We start from the raw sequence: 24,090 nt of genomic DNA on the forward strand, positions 1-24,090 counted from the left end.
AATTAACAAGCTCCTCCTTTCCACTAATGTGTTCTTGTCTAAAAAGTTTGGAGATTCTTCCACTAATATGTTGAACCTACAATCAGAATCCTGCGATGATAGCTGTAGTTCATAGAGGCCTTATTATGTGCTCAGTATTAGCTAAATCCCTTCCATGAAGTCTCATTTAATCCTTACCAGGTCTCTAAGAAGTAGATTCCTTAAAAGTATAACAGGGTTCCTCATCTGCAAAACAAGTCTGAAAGAGGTCAACTCATTTGTCTCGTAAGTATCAGAGTCAAGTATCGACCCATTCCTAATGCTATACTATACTGTCTGTCAAATTCTTGGCTTAAGATTTAACCATGATGATTTAGACAGGGATGGAATAAAAGATATTCAACACGTTAACATGACAGGAGCTGGATGGGCTGAGGTAGGAGGATGATGAAGAGATATTAAAAGATATCAAGCAGGAAAATTAAAAATGAGTTATTGTCTTAATACATTGATTTCATTAAAGTGTATATAGTGGGCTTGGGAAAAAACTACCCCTACACACGTATCCCATTTTTACACAACAATAGCATATGAAAATACAATTAAAAAAACAGGTAAATTGTAATGATAACTTTTCCATTACCTAAGAATTCACCTCATTACAATAGGATTCACCTGGAGTCTCTCCCTCCATGAATTTAAGTCATTAGTGACCGTTAGCTGTTTACAGAGGAACTCAGGGATGAGTGTGGGAGTGCTGCTGAGAAACAGAAAGTGAAATATCGCTAATGCTATCAGAAATTAAGATACCCCATACCTGAAGTTGAGCCTATAAAAATGTAATTTAAACACAACTTTTCAGGAGCATCTATAGTTGAAAAACAAAGCAGGTTTTATTCTATTTTCCAGTCACTATTTATATAGTTAATATAATAATTACCTTAACCAGGCCGCCCAACTTTCAAATAGCTCCCAATAAAGCATGCACAACTTGTGAAAGGTAAAATACTCCAACAGGCTTAGATCTGCAGAGAAATAGTTTCCTGTGTCGTAATTCTGAGAAAGGTCAAAAGGTTTGAAGTCCAACAGATAGATGAACACAGACTTAGTTAAGGTAAATCAGGACTGTGATAATCTTTGGGAGAAAAAACCTCCTATCCTCATAAAAAAAAAGTAGTATCTTTTTGGGCAGGCAAACTATTGACAAACTTCGGGCAGCTAATCCACAAGACTCACATTAATATACAGAATGTGAAACGCATTTTCCCTTGGGCAAGGAGAGGAGAATCTATTGTCCGTGTCATCTGTTTCTGTGAATACTGAAGATTACAATTATGTTTTGATGTTAATCCAACTACTGCAAATTTCTTGTTGCGAAGCACACTGTGAAAATGTGAGTGACAGTATAAATCTTTTTAAATTGAATTCAACACTATTGAAAAGAGCTGATGTTTTCAAATACTGTTACAAAGCCTCTGAACAACAAGAATAACTCTCTAAATGAAGCAGCCTCCTATAGTGACCTACTTGGTAAGAAAGACAAATAGCCAGGATAAAATCAAATTCTGCATGTCTGCTATACTGTGTGTGTGTGTGTGTGTGTGTGTGTGTGTGTGGGTTTGTGGGTTTTGCATTTTTAGGAACAATCACCTCTAATGCTTTGATGTCCTCAAAGGCAAACTGCACAGTGGGAACTCCAAGATGGTTGATGAAATAATCCGCATCACCTTGTATCTGTACAGAACTGACGTTGGTTTCTTGGCACTTAGCTCTTCTGGAACAGTTGAAATGATTTTTCTGAAAAACATAATTTAAATTGTTAGCACATACTATGCTTCTTGGGACACCCCAAAATCAGTGCTACTTAAAATACAGTCCATAGATCAGCTGCATCCATGTCACTCAGGAACCTGTTGGAAATATAAATGCTTCGGCTACCCCCTTGTCCTCTGGAATGGGGATAGGAACCTTTAGGGATGGAGCCCAGGAACCTACGCTGTGACAATTCCCTATGGTTCTGACGTTCACTAAACTGTGACTAGCACTGGACCAAATCAAACTCTGCTTGCTGTTGGTGCTCCAAAAGCATTTTTATCATAGATTTATTATGAACTGAAATGACCCTTTAATTTGAAACATTTTAAAATGATGTTGAGTCCCCAAAAAGTGCAGGTTTTTGTTTTTTTTTTAAGTTTTCCAGTAAATTTAAAAGATGGCTTTGTAGGTTATAATTCCATTCTTTTTAGAATGTTTTTTGAAAACCACAGAAGGAAGTTTCTCTGTTTATTCTATTTTTAAAATTTTTTTTAAAGATTTTATTTATTTATTTAATTGACAGAGAGAGAGAGAGACAGTGAGAGAGGGAACACAAGCAGGGGGAGGGTCAGAGGGAGAAGCAGGCTTCCCGCCGAGCAGGGAGCCTGATACGGGGCTCATCCCAGGACCCTGAGATCATGACCTGAGCTGAAGGCAGTCACTTAACCAACTGAGCCACCCAGGCGCCCCTCTCCATTTATTCTTAAAAGTATATTCCCTCAAGTCTCAAGTATGAAACTTTAATGGAAAAATACCAATCTCGTCAGCTGTAATCATGAGAAAAGTAAGACATTAGCAATGAGAACACTTACATCTCACATCAAGTAGAAAGTATGTAGTCAATACATGTTTGTCATTGATTCAAGACACTGACTCTTCAACAGCCCACCCCCATGTTTCTTTGGCATGATATGATTTCAAAAATACTTTTAAATATAACTGATCAAAAGATTTGGAAATGTGTAGCCTAATATTTAGAAAATGAATTGTTGCAACTTTTTTCAACTACAGTGTTAGATTTTTCCAACATATAATAATGTTCAATATCTATCCAACTTTCTTTGAGAACCTAAGAGAAAGATCTTTGCAACAAAGTTAAAATCAATTAAAATGGAAAGCCTGTGTGAGCGTTTATAAACAAGGCAAGGTTTCAGTTTAATGTCACTTATATGTATCTTGAGTAAAGCATAAAAACCTAATTTTTTTTATAGTGAACCCCTCCAATTTGCTTCTTTTGAAAGTCCAATTTTCTGAAAAGCGAGTTAATTCTCTTTCACTCCCTGATCTACTCCTGGGGCGAAGATTCCTGAAGGTTTTAAATCAACCTGGGACAGGTTAGGTAGAGTTTAAATATTCCCAAAGAAGAGCTGCCCTTAAGTACTAGATTATGAAAAGCAAAGAAACTACTTTATATCACGTACAAAATTCCAAGTACTTTTGACAGCTCCAGCTGTTGAGAACTGGCACCTTTGAAGGTATTTGTTCAGCCACACTAGATTTTTTTTCCGAATTGAATTTGAATGCTTTCGTCAAGCAAGACATTCACAGGTGTCCTATCACTGGAGTCTCATTATTAGCCTGCTTCACTCATTCACATTCACTGAATGGTGCCCGGATGCATTTGAATTTGTGAAACCTAGACTGTTACACTCTTTTATGTTTTTAATAAGGATTTGATAGAATCTAGTCTTTTCTCTCCCCAAATGCTTAGCCAACAAAATTAGAAATCATTTTTACAAGTGGTTTATTTTCCCTTTACTTACATGTTTCCCTTTACTTACATTTGAGACATGTATCCTACTCAACATCAGTGAAAATACAGGTTTGGCTTTCATTTCATTTTGTATATATAATTCTTTTTTTTTTTTTAAGATTTTGTTTATTTATTTGACAGAGAGAGACACAGTGAGAGAGGGAACACAAGCAGGGGGAGTGGGAGAGGGAGAAGCAGGCTTCCCGCGGAGCAGGGAGCCTGATGTGCGGCTTGATCCCAGGACCCTGGGATCATGACCTGAGCCGAAGGCAGACGCTTAACCGACTGAGCCACCCAGATGCCCCTGTATATATCATTCTTAATATCTACTCCAAGTACTAGCCATGCTGATATTTCCTTAGAATTCTGTGAGAAAAATTTCCTTAGAAATTTTTTTCTCTCTGTCCCTGTCACTCCAATTCCTCAGAGTTGCCAGGCCGAGACATTTCTTCGTGCTCTTTCTTGGCATGTGTGTGAAGTTGCAGAACTTAGATGTTGGAAATGATGGGTCATCAGAACATCTGTTACTCTTTCATTTCCTGCTCTTCTTTCAATCAGTGAAGTGAATTGGACCTGCTAGTAGAAGGGGCTATCTGTGTTTTATTTCCTCTTTTAATTAAACAATAGGAAAACAATCTTCTGAAATATTTAAAAAAAAAAAAAAAAATTTTTTCTCAACAGAAGATTAGCATGAATTAAAAACCAACAATTCTAAATTCTACAATGTGTCTCTGAAAGAATTAAGTTAAAAAATGTGAAACTTAAATGTAATATATATATTTTTAAGATTTCATTTATTTGAGAGAGAGAGAGAGAGAGAGCATGAGCTGGGGGGAGGGGCAGAGAGAGAGAGAGAAGCAGACTCCCCATTGAGCAGGGAGCCTGACTCTGGGGACTCTGGGCTCAGTCCCAGGACCCCGGGGTCATTACCTGAGACAAAGGCAGACACTTAACTGACTGAGCCACTTAAATGTAATATTTGATACTATTTTTATTTAGTCATTATTGCTATATAATAGCTTCCCTTTGTCAAAAAGTGTGTTTCCCATATATGCCAATTGCTAAAACGACGCAAATGACCCCACTGCAATCAATTCTTGCATTCTCTGTTTGCTCTACAAGTTTCACAAAGCACAGTTCTTGTTTTGCCTCAGCCTTTCACCAGCCCAGGACATTCTTTTTGAAGCCATTATAGATACCGTAGTCTCTCTGTTCTTGCCATGGCTAATCACATTGCATAGCTTTATTATTTTCACCGCCTTCCATTTCTGTGATTCCTTCTAGCTACGCTTACATGTTCTCTGTTTTTCGGCCAAATCAAAAGGGCAATATCCAGCCTTCAGAATTACATTCCCTAAAATACTTCCACATTCTTTTCCCTACTGTGTCTTGCTCTATTTCACCCACTTACTAACAAATCTTATCTTTTCCCTAAAGGTGTGTATTACCACCTCTGTCAGTCATCTATAAAAACTTCTTTTGTAAACCAACTAAGATGCCAACAGAATGAGCATTATTTAGAATTGTTTTTAAATTGTATTTTGATGGTTGAGATCATTAAACTACTTCGATGGTGCTAAATATTGACTATGTACAGAGGGAGGCTAGAGTACAAGAAAGACAACCCAAAATTTGAGGATCAGGGACAACACAATTCCCTGAGGAACCTTCCTAGGATCTCTTCCTTACCTACGAAGCCCAGAGTTTCCCTGAAAAGTTCTGTAGAGGACTTAGCGCACCAGCTCATCCCATTTTTCTTCTCTTTGTTTCTCAGTCTCTCTTTCTCACCACCTCATCCTCTGCTGCCTATTCTCCTGTGATTTAACCAGTGATGAGAGGAGGAAGTGCTGTACCCTCAAGCCTGTGTTTATTTTGTTCCTTGGTGCTTTTTTTCCTAGCTATTTTCAGAGTAAAATAGGATAAAAAAGAACCCAATTTTCAGATTGGAGTTTTTCCCCCAGTCATTTCATCTAGGGATTTCACTTCAGAGGGAACATTCCTGGCATAGAAACCCTATTCTCTAAAACTTTTTATTATTCATTACTTTATAATCTAGGCCAAATTCAGAGACCTTAAGTGACCCTAAATCTGTATTCTATCCTAATGTGAAGTGTTTTCCCACACAACACCTCAGTGGATTGTAGTAGATCTACATCAGGTAAGAGATAATGACCTACTCAACCCCTGTGAACACTTACATCTGAGAAGGAAATAGAAAGAAATGTTGATTCCCTTCATTTTACTAGAAGTTAGCCACCATGAGAAAGAGAAGGTTGGTAACAAATTTGTGCAGGTCAATTAATCTTTTAAATTTATTTACAAGGCTGAGTAAATTCAAATTAAGTATTTCATCCAAGGGGTTCAAAATGCTCCATACTTAACATTTGATAACAAGCATTTTTATTACAGTTCATAAAATAAGCAAGTTCAGGCAATCCCTGAGGTTATGTCACTTGTTTAATTTCCCACCACAAGTCTATTGAAGACCTCAAATGAAATCACCATCTCGATCCTAAAGCTGCATGCTCTTTGCAACAATACTTTTAGGCTGAAAGGCAAAACCTTATAGTAAATGATCACATAAGTGAAATATAAAGAAATTAAGTCAACATTTACCTTAATTGAATAGTGATACCAAGGCACACTGACAGATTTCTAAAGTATTTAAAAATCAGTTTAATAATTCAAACATTTTACCTCTCCCACACTCTGCTTTCCCGGGCACACATAAATATTCACTCTATATTTGTAGGAAATCTAAGGTGATTACTTACTCCAACAGCAAGTGTACGATTCAAAATAAAAGTACTACATTCTATACATTGTAATAAAATTGAATCACTTTCTTTTCATTTCAGTATTATTTTGTAACTTCAGTTGTATGGAAACAATTTATCTCCCTGGTTTTCCTGATTTTCACAATATAGTAATGTTCCAATCGTGATAATGACGCCTATGGGTATTTAAAAAATGATTTCTCGTTATAGGCACTGAGATGGTTAATTTTATGTGTCAATCTGATTGGGCCGCTAGGTACTCAGATATTTGGTCAAACATTATTCTGGGTAGGTCCGTGAGGGTGTTTTCAGATGAGATTTACATTTGAGTTGGTAGACTGACTAAAGCAGATTACTCTCCCTAATGTGGTTGGGCCTTACTTCGCTCAGTTTAAGGCTTGAATAGAACAAAGGGCAGCCCATCCCCAGTAAGAAAGAACTGCTACACTCTGACATTAGCAGGGACATAAGTCTTCCTTTCTTTAGACTCAACTGAAAGCATATCACTTCTTCTGAGCATCAAGCTTGCTGTTTGCGGGGCTCGAACTCACACCATCAGCTCTCTGAGTTTGTTCTTTCTGGGATTGTAGGGATCTTTTTTTTATTTTTATTTTTTAAAGAATTTATTTATTTGAGAGAGAGAGAGACAGAGAGCCAGCGCGGGAAGGAGAGGGAGGAAGACTCTGAAGCAGACTCATATTGACCACAGAGCTCTAAGTGGGGCTCGATCCCACAACCTCAAGATCATGACCTGAGCCGAAACCAAGAGTCAAACCACCCAGATGCCCCCTCCCCCTTTTTTAAATTACATTACAACCCACTGGATGTGGGTTGTAACCAACTACATATAACTATATATATAACCATATATAACCAACTATATATCTGTGGCATTTCTTCAATGTTAATTTAGTTACTATGTGTGTACATCATGAGTTCCTTACTTGTTTTGGTTATATTTTTATGCCAGGACCTCAAGTTGCTATCCATCCTCAGTCCCTCATAATGCATTACAGTTCTCCTTTAGTAATCTTTGAGAGGAAACACGAAGTTATACTTACTGACTCACTTTAATATTTTAAACTGGAAACTTATTTAACTTATAATGCCAGCATCTGATAATGAGTTTCTTATACATAGAATATATTTTCAAATGGTAAACTTTTTTTTTTAATCAATAACTATCTTGCAATGCGTTTATTAAAGATTAAATTGAGTATGGAGAGAAACCAGCTTTTTATCTTTTTTTTTTTAAGTAAAAATTTTCAACCCCATAAGATGGGATTTTCAAAATCTCCAGTATCTCAAGGTTTCTGCAAAGGTTTAATCACCTACTTACAGAGTGTTAACAAAGCATTTTCAGCTTTAAATGGTGCAGAATTGCTATTCCTCTAGTATATACCAGTAGAACTGCCAAAGTGAAAACAGTCTAGTTCTCATCTCATTCTGTCCATTTTTAAAACTTTAATCTTGTTCCCAAATATGGAGACATGTTACTTTATATTTGAAATACTTCAAATTATATTTAAAATATATTTATGTACTAATGAATGCTTTAAAGAGCACTCTGTAACAGTAAAGATAAAAAACGAAGGGGGTGCCTGGGTGGCTCAGTCATTAAGCCTCTGCCTTCAGCTCAGGTCATGATCCTGGAGTCCTGGGATCAAGCCTCACATCGGGCTCCCTGCTCGGCGGGAAGCCTGCTTCTCCCTCTCTCACTCCCCCTGCTTGTGTTCCCTCTCTCACTGTGTCTCTCTCTCTGTCAAATAAATAAACAAAATCTTAAAAAAAAAAAAAAGAATTATATATACAAAATGAAATGAAATGAAAAAAACAATGAAGAAATTTGCCCTTGTTCTTACTCTAACTCATGTCTCCTCCCCCAGCCCTATATCTACTCCATTTCCCCTTCCTCTTCCCTGGTTAACTTAAGATTCCTACCAATAGGCACATGATAACAGAAGACCTATTTCTTTCTTTCTTTCTTTTTTTCTTTTTTTCTTTCTTCTTTCTTTCTTTCTTTCTTTCTTTCTTTCTTTCTTTCTTTCTTTCTTTCTTTTTCTTTCTTTCTTTCTTTCTCTTTCTTTCTCTCCACTCAAGGCTATTGTGTAACAATAAAAAGAGGTGTGTTATTTTAAACCTTAAAATAGCCACATTGCAAACAAACTGTTGGGTTTAAATAAAAAATCTCCACTAAAATAATAAAATCGTATCCACCCTATGGTATCTTGTACCACAATACGTTCCAGATGAATCCATCTTTTAAGGGTAAAATCTAAATCATAAAAGTATGGAGGAAACAATGGAAGATAATTTTTAATAATCCTAGAGTGGGAAAGACATTTTTGAGTATGAGAACATACCCAGAAGATTAAAAAAAAAAACATTAATTACCCCAAAACTTATGTTTCCTGCATGACAAAAATTACCATAAACTAAAGATAATTGAAAACCTGGGGAAAAAAATTAGTTAATGATTCATTCCCTAGACAAATGGCTAGTTTCTGTAATACATAAAACAAAACAAAAAGCCTAAAAAGCCAATAAAAAATAGTCAATGAACATGAACTGGCATTTCACAGAAAAATAACTATAATTGTCTTTAATGCATAAAAGGTATATAAAATATCTCTTATTTTTATTTTATGAAAAGCTTTGGCAAGTTTGATTATGGACTGAGTTGTGAAGGATATGGGAATTCTGGTGCCTCATATTGCTAAAGAAAAAAAACTGTTACAAATTCTATGAAGGTTAAATAAATTATGCCACATCCATACAATGGAATAATATTCAGTTTTTAAAAAGAACAATGAAGCTACTTATGCACTGGAGATGTACAATCTCTAAGACACAACTTTTACAGGAAAAAAATAATGTGTGGTAAGATTCTAAATGTCATTTGTATTAAAAAAAGAAAAAACTATATATGCTCTACTACAAATGGTGTTTCCTCTGGAGAGAGGTACTGGTGGGAACAATAGGCTTAGGAGGAAGACTTTTCATTGTCTACCTGTTTATTACTTTTGAATTTTAAATCTGTGATTGAATCATCTGCCAAAAATAAATGTTAAATTTTTCAAATCTCCTCTGAACTATATATTGTGTTCCCAATTCCAAGATTCCCAGACTGTAAGCTAATCAATTTAAAAATAGCTTTTTTGGATAGTAGGAAAGAAACAAACCATGTAGCAGATATCTCATAGCTTCAGAAATGTTAGCATTTTACAAAATGCCTAAGTAGAAAAATGAGGTATTTAGAATTGAATCACAAGGTCCATTTAGGACCAGCAGAAATGTATATATCATTGGAGAGGGGACAGATAAAAGTAACTGCCACTTATTAGGGAAGAACAAGTTCTCTTACAGGAGAATTTGGGACAATAACATGAGTTCTCTGCTGGGGTAGGGGTCATTAAAGTAGGCACTCCAATAACCAGGAGGATACTGGGAGAGAACAGACCACCAAAAAGTGGTGGGGAAAACTGAAAACAAAATTCCATTCATCATAATCATGATTTCCTTGAGGACCATTCTTGTTTACATGGTTTGTGTGTGTTGTATTTTCTAGACAAGTACCAAGTTATTATCAAAATATGCTAAATATGGGCCACCTCACTTTCTACAAGGAGACATTTACATAAGGATTTACCATTTACAAACAAACATCATATTAGATCATAATTCAACCCTGGGAGATGGATAAAATAAGGAGTATTATTCCATATACAGATTAAAAGCTTTGTTGCCCTCTAGGGACATAATGGTAACAAACAGAATGGTGGGCAGGGATTTCTAACTAGATCATTACATTGTTGTCCCCCTCCCCTCCCCACCTCTACCCCTGGTCTAATAATCCCCCTCCCCTCCCACTCAACTATGGAAATAAGAAAGGGGTTCCTCCTTCATACAGAAAGAGCTGGTAGGCTGCTGATTAATCAATTCAATTAAAATTACCTTACAGTTTAAAAAAATGGTGACTTCAGAAAAACTTTACACATAAAGAGACTCCATAGAGCCCTCTGCCACTTTGGCATTTTGCCAATAGGGTTTGCTGTGGGTCGTTCTGATTGCTAAACCTATTTCTTCATTCAAAGCAAACTATATATAGAATGACAAGCCCAGGGCCCTTCCAAAAACTGTACTCTGATTCTATCTAAATGAAACCGTGACCATATTGAAAAGGTAAAGCAGAACCATCCCAATTGACCTTTGGCCAACGCACTGGATGAACACACACTCCCCCCACCCCCACCGTACAATTCCTATAGGACCTTTAATGACTGAAAGGATCAAGATATAGATTTTATGTCTCAGTGAAGGATAACAACTCTGGCTTCACAATGCTGCTCCATGCTGAGGAATTGGCTGACATCACATAACTTCAGCTATTATTTCACCAGCCTTCTTGAGGTTTGTCTTAAATAGCTTCTCCTGGCCTCACAGGCAATGCTATTTTAAATAAGATGGCATCAGCGTTTCAGTGATGTATTCCAGCTGCCAGGCATTAAAAAATTAACTGAAAAACCTAACTGGTTTTCAATTCAACATTAACTGTCTCAGGCTGCAAATATTTTTAATGAAATATTTAAACAAACGCTACTGTAGATGAAACAGTTTAGTAACTTCCCTTCAAAAAAAAAAAATCAGACGTTTCAAGAAGAGTAAAGGAAACAATTGGAGTTGTTCTGCATAAATTTAGCATCGTTCTGTAGATAGCAGGAGGAAGCTTGCTGTTCTCTCTACGACCAGGCTTACAGGGCAGTTGTAAATCAGGTGGGTGCTCTCAGGTACTTTAGAGGTAATTCATTTAATTTTAGGAAGGCACAGGGAGAAAAAGCTGAAAAATGCAGACTTGGCAAGCCAGGAGGGCCAAAGGATGTGGATGGCATACCATCACACATTACCATTTCAAGCAAGTTAAGTGCTGAGAGTGAGAAATCAGGCAGAGGAAATAACCCCATCAGCAGTACTGTGTCTAACTCTGACAGATGACAGCATCATCGCGTAACCTGAAAGCCCAGCGCCATGAGAGCTGCTAGAGTGGGGACGGCTTTGCTAGAGTGAGTTCATCAGAGCTTTGTAGCCACATTGTATCTTAAGGAGCACTGTGCAGAGGATGCCCAGGCACTACCCATGACTCATACCCCAACACCAATCCCCGCAGGTCAGGTTTCTTTGGATCAGACCTAGGACCATTATTTTGGTCACAGTGTACCAGGAAGCTTTTGCACATACATCACTTGTTTGAACTCAATTCTCATTTGCACTTTTTCTGCCTCTCCTACATGTTTTTTGAGGTCAGAGAATTTGTTTGTCTACCTTTCTGTTGACCTCCTAGTGATCAGCACAATAAAATGGGTAAGATCAAAGTTTGTAAAAACGAAGTCAATGCAATCATATCAGTGTTTTCCAATGGGAGGGAACGGGAAGCGAGAGGAGAAGAAAAGACCAAACACCATTTGGCTTGGCCTAGGTTTAGACCTGAAAATGACTGGATTCAGAGTTCTAAAGATTTCAGGAAGCTTGAGGTTGACTTCAGGTAATTCCACGAGTCATAACTGTACTGGAAATAATTCCTTGCTGGGCAAAATCTGCTTTCAAGAAAACCGTGTATCCTATTAGGTACCTGGAGGAAATCAGCAGGTAGGTAGTGACATCACAGAGTACATTGTGATAAGTAGGTGCTTGAGATAAATACTAAAAAACAATCAAAGCACGACCCACAAATAGACTGCAGACGAGATAGACACTTTTGCATTCTCCCTTAAAAAGTACTGGTATCTCTTCTCAGCAGGACAACTTTAGTCAGTTACTTAACTTCCTGAAGCCTCGAATTTCTCTAATGTAAAAAGGAAATGTGTGTACAATATGAAAAGGTTGAGAGGAGTAAATTAAATAATGCATGCTAAGCACTCAGCACAAAGTCCTCCTTCAGAAGTACTTAGAACCCAGCTGTTACTATTATGAATTACCTTTATGGCTGAAGTAACCAACAGACTACACACACACATCTACATTTTTGGCAATGTCTTTCTACCAAATCTGCTTAAAACTATTTTCTCCTGCCTTCTAAGACATGGAATGCCCCATTCAGAAAGTAAATCTTTTCCTGATTATCTAATGCACTTTTTCTCAATGAACTTTGGTGAACTTTGGTTTTAAAGGAGGTTCTTTTCACACTTTTTGTTTTTCTCCCATCTGAAATTAATCTCTTTGGATTTTATAAAGTAGTTCATGTGACAGAATTGTATTTTTTTATTTAAATATGCTTACTAAATGCATTAAAAGAGAATTTTTAAAAATGTTATACAAATATTAAATATTATAAAATGTATTGCCCTTTTGGAATCACACACACACACAAAAAAGGCTTTTTCAAAAAAATAGGGTAAGGCTGTGTAAAAGATGATTATTTATACCTGAGAAATGATAGGGTATCATTTCATATTTTTTCAACCAGTATCAAGGAATTTTTTTATTAAGGTATTTTATTTTTCTTAAATTAAATTTTCCTCAATAAATTATTTCTAAAGAATAATTCTTAACACTATGTCGTTACAATAATTGTTATTGTAGACACAATCTGTATAAACTCATGACATTTTCTTATTAAAATATCTATTGAAACAAGATAAATCTGTGATGGGAAAACACAAGAAAAAATATTTAAAATAGTATTATAATTAACAACAATAAAAAGTAACAAGCAAAACAGTAGTGATCTATCATAAAAATAAAAAAGGAAGGCTTTATTCTTCATTTATAGAAATATAAGAATAATTTAAGAAGGCCTAACTTTATAATAGTAATATTTTCATTTCAGCCTTTGTTATTATTTTTTGATCTCTTATTGGTTTGGCACTATTTTTTATGGTTAGCAATGTATAAAGTATAACAATAAAATTTGTTCTCCGCATAATTAAAAATATATATATATATACATATACATAAGTATATGTATATATAAAATAACTAACTTAGGATACCTGGGTGGCTCAGTTGGTTAAGCCTTCCTCTCAGGTCATGATCTTGGAGTCCCAGGATCGAGTCCCACATCCGCTCCCTGCTCAGTGGGAAGCCTGCTTCTTCCTCTGACCCTCCCTCCTCTCATGCTCTCTCTCTCCCTCATTCTCTCAAATAAATAAAATCTTAAAAGAACCCCCCCATTTTATATTTAACAAATATGTATTTCATATCTACTATGGGCCAGGTGCTTTCATATATAATATTTTATTTTATCTTTATAACAATACTTTAAGGAGGAAATATTTATCCCTAAGCTGTTTTATTTTTATTTATTTATTTATTTTTAGATTTTATTTATTTGACAGAGAGCACAAGTAGGCAGAGAAGAAGCAGAAGGAGAGGAAGAAGGAGGCTCCCTGCTCAGCAGGAGCCTGATGCTGCAGGGCTGGATCCCAAGGACCCTGGGATCATGATCCGAGCTGAAGGCAGATGCTTAACCAACTGAGCCACCCAGGCGCCACCCCCCACCCCCAGCTGTTTTAAAGCCACCATTGCTAAAAGAAATTTAAGCAAATTATCTCTGGTCATTTAGATAGTGAGAAGGCCAAAATTTGGACCACAGTTTCTGTTTCCAAGTCCAATATTCTTGATTCTTTAACCCCAATGCTGGGATTCCAAAGAAATCAGTTTTCCCCTTTTCTCCACATCTGGAACTCAAAGCACGTAGAAATGGAGGCTACTTTGATAGCAGACTTTGTGTTGGATTTGACATTTTGCAGAGAGACACAGAAATCACACAAAAGACCACTTGGCATGTCTTCTTGCCATCTGCCACCTTTAAGACTCGCCTGGATGTGAAATAGTTGCTTCAAACTTAACTCATCAAAGATTAAATTCTACATCGTGCTAAATAAAATAAGTCAGTCACAAAAGAGACAAATACTGTATTATTCTCATTATATGACTGCTAGTGACTGAAGTGTATCCCCCTCAAATCCCTGTGTTGAAGCCTTTACCCCCAAGATGACTGTATTTGGAGATGCGCACTGTGAGGAAGTGAAAAAGGTTAAATGAGGTCATAAAGGTAAGACCCTAATCTGATAGCTCTGGTGCCCTTAGGAGAAGAGGAAGAGGCACCAGAGTCCTCTTCCCCTCTATCATGTGGGGACACAGCAAGAAGGTGGCCCTCTGAAAGGAAAAGAGCTTTCACCAGGAACCAGCACCTTGATCCTGGACTTCCCAGCCTCCAAAATTGTGACAGGTAAATGTCTATTGTTTAAGCCACTCAGTCTATGGTGTTTTGTTATGTTATAGCATCCTGACCAGGTTAATACAATGAAGTATCTAGAGTAGTCAAATTCATAGAGACAGAAAGTAGAATGGTAGTTGTCAGGGACCAGGGGAAGGGAAAATCTGGGGCGTTGTTTAGTATGTTTCAGTTTTGCAAGATGAAAAAGTTCCTACAATTGGTTGCAAAACAATGTGCATATACTCAGTACTACTGAACCATATGCTTAAAAAATATGCCCATTATACTGGAATTAAAATAAATAAATAAATACTTTTTTAAAAAGTTAAGATGGGGGCGCCTGGCTGGCTCAGTCGGTGGAGCATGGGACCCTTGATCTTGGGGTTGTAAATTTGAGCCCCACGCTGAGTGTAGAGATTACTTAAAAATAACATCTTAAAAAAAAGTTAAGATATAAAATATTTTATTATATATATTATACTACAATTAAGTATTTTAAAATAAAAATAAACCAAAGAATAAAGTATTGATTTCTCTTAAATCAGCTTTTTTCCCAGTATTCCTTTTCTCCAAAAATGGTCCCAGCATTCACCTAGTTGCTCACATCAAATCTTTATAGTCATTCTTTACTTTTTACCTTCTTTTGCTGCCCCTTACACATGTAATCTAGTGCTTCTCAGACTTTAGCATGTAAGAAATAACCCAGAGGGCTTATTAAACACAGATTTCTGGGGCCCCATTCCCAGACTTCTGATTCAGCAGGTCTAGGGAGTCTCAAAGAGAAAGTACAGGAGTAATAAGTATGAGGTAAGAGCTTAGAGAAGTAAAAGGAATTACTATTATTATAAAGATTTTTTTTAATATAGAAAAAAAATTATGTCAGTTCTTAAAGTTCAGAGAAACAAGATGTTTTTCAGAAATAATAAATTCCCCAGAGTCCTGAGTCTGTCTATCCAATTTTTTTTTGTTTATGTTTGTCATTCAGTGAAATGATGACAACTTTAAATCGGCCAAATGAAATAATTTCATAAAGAAGTCAATGATAGCATTCTACCTGCAGTACAATTTTTATCATTTGGAATCAAAAATATATCTTCTCCTTTTTTTAAACTATTGGTTCTGAGAGCTAGGTTTCTAACAACATCTATTATCTTATTATTTAAATACTTTATACAGAATATTGACCTATATATTCTTCTTATATTTTCATAGCACTGTGAAGTAATTAGGATATTACAGTGATCTGACAGATGAGGATACTGAGATACAGATAGGTAAGCAATTTCCAATGATCCTATAAATGATAAGTAACAGACTCTAGTAGAATTTGACTCCTACTCCAGGTTTTTCTTTCCCCCTTCTTCATGGTTTGTCAAAAGATTTTTTTTTCCAATTGTTGCTTCAAATATTTTCCCCTAGTTAAATTTATTTATTTTTTGCTAAATATTTGTCAAGGAGGAAGCAGGAGATGAGCTGTTATCACTACATATCCTTATGCTGCACTGTGCCGATCCCTTTCATAAATGCAAGGTGACTGCCTAACCTGAGCCTGCGCCCTGAGCTCTGGAGTCCATTGCTCTCTGTCTTGGTTGCATCAGGACAACTATCCTTAAAGATGACTGCTCTCAAGTTAAAGTTTAAAGAGAGAATAAGACGATTTTTCTTTTTTTTGGAAAGTCAATTCAGTTCAAATCCTAAATATTCGAGAGTAGGTAAAATGTTTCATTAATTATCCTGCAACTCAGAAAAAATAATCCTAGCATAATACTAATAACTAAGGCAAGGGGGGTGCTCCTTTTCAAATAATATTAGGGATGAATGATTAGTTCCAATCTTGCAGGGTTGTCAACAACATGCATGCCTGTAAGTAATCACAGATTTCTTCCTCTCTCTCAGTATGTATGTGTATGTATGCATGTATATATGTATGTGTATATATTGTTTATATTTTATAACCACTGCTGAACGCCTACTAATGTCACATGTTCTAGAGAATATAAATTATTAACAAAATGCATACTTTCTATTTTCAAGGATCTTGGGATATAGTTGGGTAGGAAATGCTTACCCATATGAAATGCTTAGATGACTTGTAGAAAATTTGTGCTTTAAAGGGGACAGTATATTGGTTTGAAAATTACTTTTGGAAGTTCACATAAATCTAGCAGAACTGAACAGAGTCTATTGATAAGAAATCTTTGGCAACAGCACAAAGGTTAGCAAATAATGCAGTAAGATGCACCTACTGCTATCTGAAAGACAGGTAGGAGTTTTAACAATAGACGTTGCTAGCTGCAAGATTCTTTTTGGATAACTGAGCACTGTGGTGGATAGATACATTATTGACATGATTACTTTATCAGTTAAACTTGGGTTTCAGTTTCAAATACATAAAGTCAAACAGTAATATATCATTTCCTTGTCCTGACATGGAACAACTTAAAGAAAGACACACGATCCCCAGCATCCCCCACCCAAAAAAAAGGTTTAGGACTCACCTATAAATAGACTCTTGGCCCACAGGAGGTAGACTAGAATTAGAAAATATTTGAGAGCTCCTATTCCTACAGTATGTCACTTTACGCCAAATTGTATTGCTCCTGAGGCTCTGAGGAAAATCTGCAAAAGGCTTTCTTAGATGTGCATCACCAATCAATGAATTGTGTTCTAATTAGACAAGGATAGCGGATTTAGAATAAGGAAAATAAAAATTGATAACGGATAAATTGCATACATTTAGGCTAATTCATATTTTATATAGAGGTGTTTGCTACTTAATTTCTTTAAATAGTATTTTCTCTTATGTTAAATATGTAATATACACCATTATTTTGGGTTTTTGCTTATTAAATTAACAGGATTTTTAAAATGATTTTAAAAGTTGATAAGCCTACAATAAATTATATTCTTCTACATCATCAATGAAAACAAATTGGTACCAGCCTTTTAGAAAGTCATTCAGCAGGATGTATTCATTCCATACTTGAAAAAAGATATTCTCTGATACAGTGATATTATGGCTGAAAACCTATCCTATGTGACCCATCTAACAGAATAGGAAAACTATTTACATAAAAATATTTACCATGTCATTACTTATATTATAATATATTATACTTTGGGATGATTATGTAAATAGAGAATATTAGAAATAACCTAAATACCCCTAGCCATAATGCTTAAATTCAATCTCATAGTCATTAAACATAATGATCATAAAGGGTAGTTGCATGAAAATGCTTTTGAAAAAATACTGCTAGACTAACCTTTAAAAATGTAAAACCTACCCCCATGATCTTCCTTCCTAGTTTAAACTCTCCAAGAGCTTCCTGTTATGCTCAAAATGAAACCCAAACACTGACTCTGGTTTGCAAAGCCCAGCCTGATCTGGCCCCTGGCTACTTCCTCACTTGTACCACACGTTTCCTTGTCCACTAACATCCCCCACACTTAGGACTACTTCATTCCACCATTTGGAATGCATGTCCCCTAGTTTTTGCTTGGCCAGCTCCTTCGGGTCTTCATTTAAAGGTCCTCTCCTCCCAGAAGACTTGCTTGATTATCCAATATGAAGTCGTCAGTCAGTTACTCCCTATCTTGTCCCCTTGCTTTAATTTTCTGCGTAGTACTTCATTATCATCTGACAATCTCCTGTCCACTTCTTTATTAATTTGTGTGTCATCGGGCTACTCCATTAGAATGCATACTCCATAAAAGCCCAGATGCCTACATACTGTCGCTGGTACATAGAAGATGTTTGATAAATATTTCTTGAATGAATGTGAGGAGGTTCAGAATATGCCACCGCAAAAATATGCTACTATGACATAAGAACTGTTTTGAGCTGAAGGCAATTGAGAGGAAGCAGACACAAGGAAAACTCTTTGTCTTCTTCCTCTCTACTAGGAGGGGCAGGGTGAACACTCCTATCAGCCCAGAGGCAGATGGTACCAGAGGAATCCATATAACAAACCCTATAAAAGCTTACCATCCCATTACTTTCCCCCATATATTTACCTTCCCAGTTTGCTGCCCTAAAAGCCTAAAACTTTTCCTTTGTCTTATCTTTCTACTAATTTGTTGTCCTTTGTAAAGGTGATATGTAAGTCCAAGTTCTAAACACCCCTTTCAGTTATTCATCAATGAGTTCTCTCATTCAATGCACATGTTAATAAATTCTGTTTTTCTTTTAGCAATCTATCTTTTGTTCAGTCTAATTTGTAGGGCTCCAGCCAGAGAACCTAGGAGAGTAAAGTGTTTTGTTTTCCTCCCTTACAAAATAAATCTATCGATACTAATAAGTCTTTTTTAAACAGAAATATCCTTTCAAAGAAAAATTAGCTATATTTAAAGAGGATTTTGTGTAAACCTTTAAATGATCACACGATGAGCCTAATTGGGAGGCTACAATACCCAGCTACCATTACTACTTGGGAATAACTTCTGTAATTAAAACACATAGGGTTCCCAAGGAGATGAATCACATTTTAGCATTGTGCTTTTTGAAGCAAATAAAATTTCACAATGTCAAACATTTACAAAAACCCAAAGCAACATATAATTAAGAAATAAACTATGTAGTACAATGTATAAGTACAAGAGCTATATATGGAAAGAAAAGATTCATGTGGGATATAGCTGTTTGGGAAGATTTTATGAAGAAGACAAAACTTAATTCAAGGACAGATAGAGGGCTTTGGACTCAACTGGGAAAATAAAAAGGATTCCAGGAACATTTGGGAAAAACCTTTTTAGGGAAATTTAAGATATGCTCATCCCTTATGACTTGTGCTTTTAGAACCTTCTAACCCTAAACTCTCCTAATTTCTATCATTTGGCTTAGAGCCCAAGATAATACAGGACCACTAGGAAATTCCAAGTCCTCAGATTCTCAGGTGATATGTAATAATTTATTCATTTCAGAAACTTGAAAAGCTTGAACTAATGTGCAGCCGGTCAGGAGATATCTAGAATTTATAGACTGTTCTTAGCTTCTAAGCATATTTATTCAGCATCCGATACATTAAGAAACATATAATGATTTAGATATGAGACCCAAGTCATTTCTGTTTACTTCCTAAGGCCTTGATATACTTACAAATACAAACCGAACTATCAGCAAAAGTGGAAGATAATTATTCAGATATAAATATGGACATTTAACAAGATGCCTATAATTTCTTTTTGTATATTGAGTGCTTTGAAAGGCAAGAAAGTAAAGTAAAAGGAAAGCTTAAATCTTTAAAGGTAGATTTAATTTGGTGGCATTTGATACAGACCATAAAAGTTTTTAAATATTGATAAAATATATAATAACTAATCTATCACCAGTAGTATCGCTTAAAGTGCACCCACTTAAAATTAAGTGAGATTAGATTGAACTTTATTCCCCCACTGAATCAAGCAATTAATTCCAGGAATTTCTGACAAACCATAGGTACACACTTGAATCCCCATCTGTAAAAATGTTACAAGTCATTATGTTCATCAGTGTATGTCTCTAAATCAATAAAATGGTATAAGAATGCAACATAAGCAAAGAGGAAATTTTAATATATTGTATAATGCATGTTTCACATCTTGTTATACTTTTATTAAACATTCAGCTGCTAGCATAGCACTATAAGGCTGTGCAACAAGAGCACACGTATTAATAGAACATTCCTCTAACAACTTATAAAAAAGAAACATGCAGATTTTGACAAGCACATAATATGGTAAACCTCAGTAATATGAAAGTAGAGCTGTATATTTCAACATAAACTGAATGTTCAACATTTTAAAATACCAATAGTGGGAATAAAGTAATTTAATAGGCAGAATTGCCCCTAGTCATTTGCAAACCACTGAAAATTTGCATGTAAAATTTAATACTCTATTTTCTTTTTCACTAGAGGCCTTATTGAAGAGAGGAGAAAAGAGCAAATGTGAAGAAATCATGTACTAGTGAGTATATTGTTCTTTTAGAAACTTCAAATAACGGAATAGCAACACTTTACTGCATTGCATTTCCAATGGACTGCATATTTCAGCCTAACATTTCGTAACATTCTCATGCTTGCCTTTGTCTTATAAGTTTGGTTATAGTTATTATTCCTAATATATATGTATGTATATATATACATATACATACTGTATATACATATTTTTGCATAGTTTTATAAATCTGCACAGTTTATGTACAACAGAGTTTTAGGACAATAAATGATACAACATAAATCTCTAGTATAATGATATAGGCCATAAACACTCCATGTTTACCACAAAACAGAATTACTATACTAGGGGATACCTAGATCTCCCTCCTGTGTAGATTTTGTCATATATAAAGGGGTACAGCAGAAAATAATTCACACTTACGAGGGATGACACTTTCTAATTTCCATGAAATCCTTAATTTAATTGTGAGGGAAGATTTAAAGGCTAAAATAAAGTGTGAAGCCAGAAGTTTTGTCATTAAAAAGTTCTTTTCTATCTCCATTTGACCAAAAATAAAGCATCTGACCGGGAGATGACAGAGACACTGTATTTCTGTTTATTCCTGCTTAAGCTAAGTCTTCCTCATGCTAAGTTGCTGTCACTCCTGTGAAAGCCAGTGGTGCTGGGGCCTCGCTGACTGCGGTTTCAAGGACAATCACTCCTGAAGCGTCCGTTTCCTCCCCAGCTCAAGGGTCTCATCATTCTTACTTTTTCAGGGTTCCCTGGTTCAGAAAATGAAACATTCAAGCATTGCCTACAGCTAAGCCAAATTTACCACCACCTCACCAAATGCACCATCAATTTGGTGGCAAGGACACACACAATCTCCAAATTGATTCTGTAGTGGGTCTTCTCAGGTCCAATTCCTAATTACCCCAAAGGAAAACTTCACAGAAAAAAAATCAATTTTAGAGTGGCCTGTCATTCTTTGATATTATTTCTCCTCTGTTTTAACATTTTGTTAAGCATTAAACTGATCTGGTGCCTGTGTTTCTTCCAAAGAAGGTGGCATCAATCAAATGCTTTAGAAATGTGTGAGCTTCCCTAGAATGGCAAATATAGAGAGATTCCTTCCCAACAGAAGTGTCTATATTTGCTGCCTTAGATGAAGTTCCCACGCCAGAAATACCGAACTAATAACAACTGCACAACTGGAGATCCCTACTTCTATGTCCCTCGTTGTTTATTCCAAATATGTTTGAGGTCCGAGCAACTTATTCTGACCAGTCAAATTAAGAACACTACTCAGATCCTTTCTAAACTGTCCCCAAGATAGGGCCTATGATCACACCTTTCCTGTAATAAGGAATGAAAGTATCAATCAATAGTCTTAAAAATATCTCTATCAGTTAAAAAAACAAAAACAAAAAACACCTACCTACATTCCTTGTCTTTTTACAGGATCTATAAGCAATAGTATATTTGCCTTCATGTTTGGTCAGACCTAATGAAGCTAATATGTGCCTTAGAATCCACGTACTGCCATGCATCTTAAGGTAGAAAAATGATGCTCCTTTTCCTTTTCTCCTTCTCTTTTCTCTGAAAGCCAGTTTTTATTTGCCTTTTCATATCTGGGGGTCCAGTGCAGTTGAAACAGTTACCTTAGACTAAAGTTACACTAAAAGTTCTATTATGTTTTCCAGAGTCTCCCAAATTTTTTAAAAGATGATGTTGATAACATGTTTTCTGACCAGTCTACCCAAAATGTCAATGGTTTGCTGATGACCTCCCCTTCAACAAAAGCTCACAGCATGATAGAAGAAAAAGAAGGCTTAGGATTTAAAACCATGTAGGTGATACTACATTTAAATAATACCCAAATAAAATTCAATTTAATGGGAAAATATCCAAAGTTACATAATGCACAAAATACTTTCAGCACTATAAAATGTTTTATTATAAGTTTGGTAGCTGCATTATTATTGCTGCTATTATTAACATTCAAATGAAAAAAATGAATCTATTCTTAAATATTTATTTAAAATTGCCTAAAAGGAGCTCTTATCTTCATGGTTCAGAGTATGGCTCAGTCTCTAAAAGGCAATATGAACAAGAGCCCAGGCCCAATGGGCCTAGGTTAAAATGAAATCGTAATCTCCAGAGTTCCTTAATTACTTGGAACTATTCTGTCAAAGTAAGAAACTGCTCTTATAGAAACAATTTAGAGGAGTCTGACTGGATTTTCTGGAATCACAAATGTTAGTGTACCTTGGGTCTAGACTAACAGTTTTCAATGAATTTTAGATATTTTATATATACAATAATTTTGTAATTTTATATATACACATATATTCTTATATATATACACATATATATAATACATATACATATAATACACATATAATAGACTCCTATATATAATTTAGACTTTTATATATATATATAATCTTATATATATATATAATTTTATATATTTATAATTATATATATATATATATATATAAAAGATTTTATTTAAAGAGAGACAGAGCAAGCACAAGCAGGGTGGGGGGTTCAGAGGGAGAAGGAGAGCCTGAACAGGAAGCCTAAGGTGGGGCTCTATCCCAGGACTCTGGGATAATGACCTGAGCCAAAGAAAGGCACTCAACTGACTGAGCCACTCAGGTGCCCCAGACTCCAATATATTTATTAGTAACAAGGACTCGCTATGCAAGCAGAGGAAAAGCTTTTCAGAATCTCTAGGGGGAAAGAGAACGATCGGTTTAGATAGACATAAAAACACCCATCCCCTTATACCTAAATGAACCGCCTTTAAGCTGGGATGTCTCTTCCAATAGAAAATCACTGCTTCAGACCTCAGAACTTTGGGAAATATAGCAAGAAACAGGGTTCTGTGGCTAAGAGGAAAACTGATTACTTAATGAATTTATACCATTAAACTATTGCTGATGAACCCAACTGGAATAATAAGCCCCATTTAGGAGGAAGAGTGAAGACAAAGAGTAATCAAAAGAGAAATCCATACTATTATGGAAGTGGGAGATTAGGAAGTGCTGGAATATATTTAGATGAAATAGAGAGCTGCATTAATCATTTGTCAAAGACTTAATAAAAATCAAATGAGTTCAACCAGAAAACTTTCAGATTAGACATATTAGCTGTGTAAAATAGATATTATCTAAAATGGAAATAAAAGGTAGCTATACTCCATCAAAAAGAAAGCTATACTCTAATTTTTGCCAAGTAATTATATAGAGGCTAAAATAGTCATTTACCTCAGAAATCCCCAAACTGTAAAATGAAATTTTCATTACAAACAACATAACTAAAACTTCAATAGCTACTGGAAACATGATAACAATGTCCTGATCTCATTTACCATAAGAATTGCGTATAATGTTATTTTCCATTGCAAAAGCATTACCTATTTAATTTTGGCAAAGGATTTAATTACACATTTCGTTTGATCACTTGGGGGTATTCTTCAGTGACTCTTCCAGTTAAAACTGCCTCTATCGTTTGCCAACTTTGTAACCTTGGGTGGAGTACTTAAAGTATCTATACCTTACCTAATCACTAAATGGGATTAATAACAGTACTTATTTCCTAGGTTTAATTTAAGGATTAAAATG

The 24,090-nt window shown here is 35.6% G+C and overlaps 1 protein-coding gene across 1 annotated transcript in view; it reads right to left on the bottom strand.

Annotated features, from left to right (window-relative positions):
• The window catches only part of NAALADL2 (N-acetylated alpha-linked acidic dipeptidase like 2), a 1,292,620-nt gene that overhangs the window by 203,249 nt on the left and 1,065,281 nt on the right, over window positions 1–24,090 (bottom strand). Inside the window, exon 12 of the mRNA XM_032407181.1 lies at window positions 1,630–1,776. Within this exon, the coding sequence (XP_032263072.1) occupies window positions 1,630–1,776 (147 nt within the window). The remainder of the gene's footprint in view (window positions 1–1,629; window positions 1,777–24,090) is intronic.

Source organism: Phoca vitulina, unplaced genomic scaffold (genome assembly GCF_004348235.1).
Source record: "Phoca vitulina isolate PV1807 unplaced genomic scaffold, GSC_HSeal_1.0 scaffold8, whole genome shotgun sequence".
In the NCBI taxonomy this organism is placed as follows: Eukaryota; Metazoa; Chordata; class Mammalia; order Carnivora; family Phocidae; genus Phoca; species Phoca vitulina.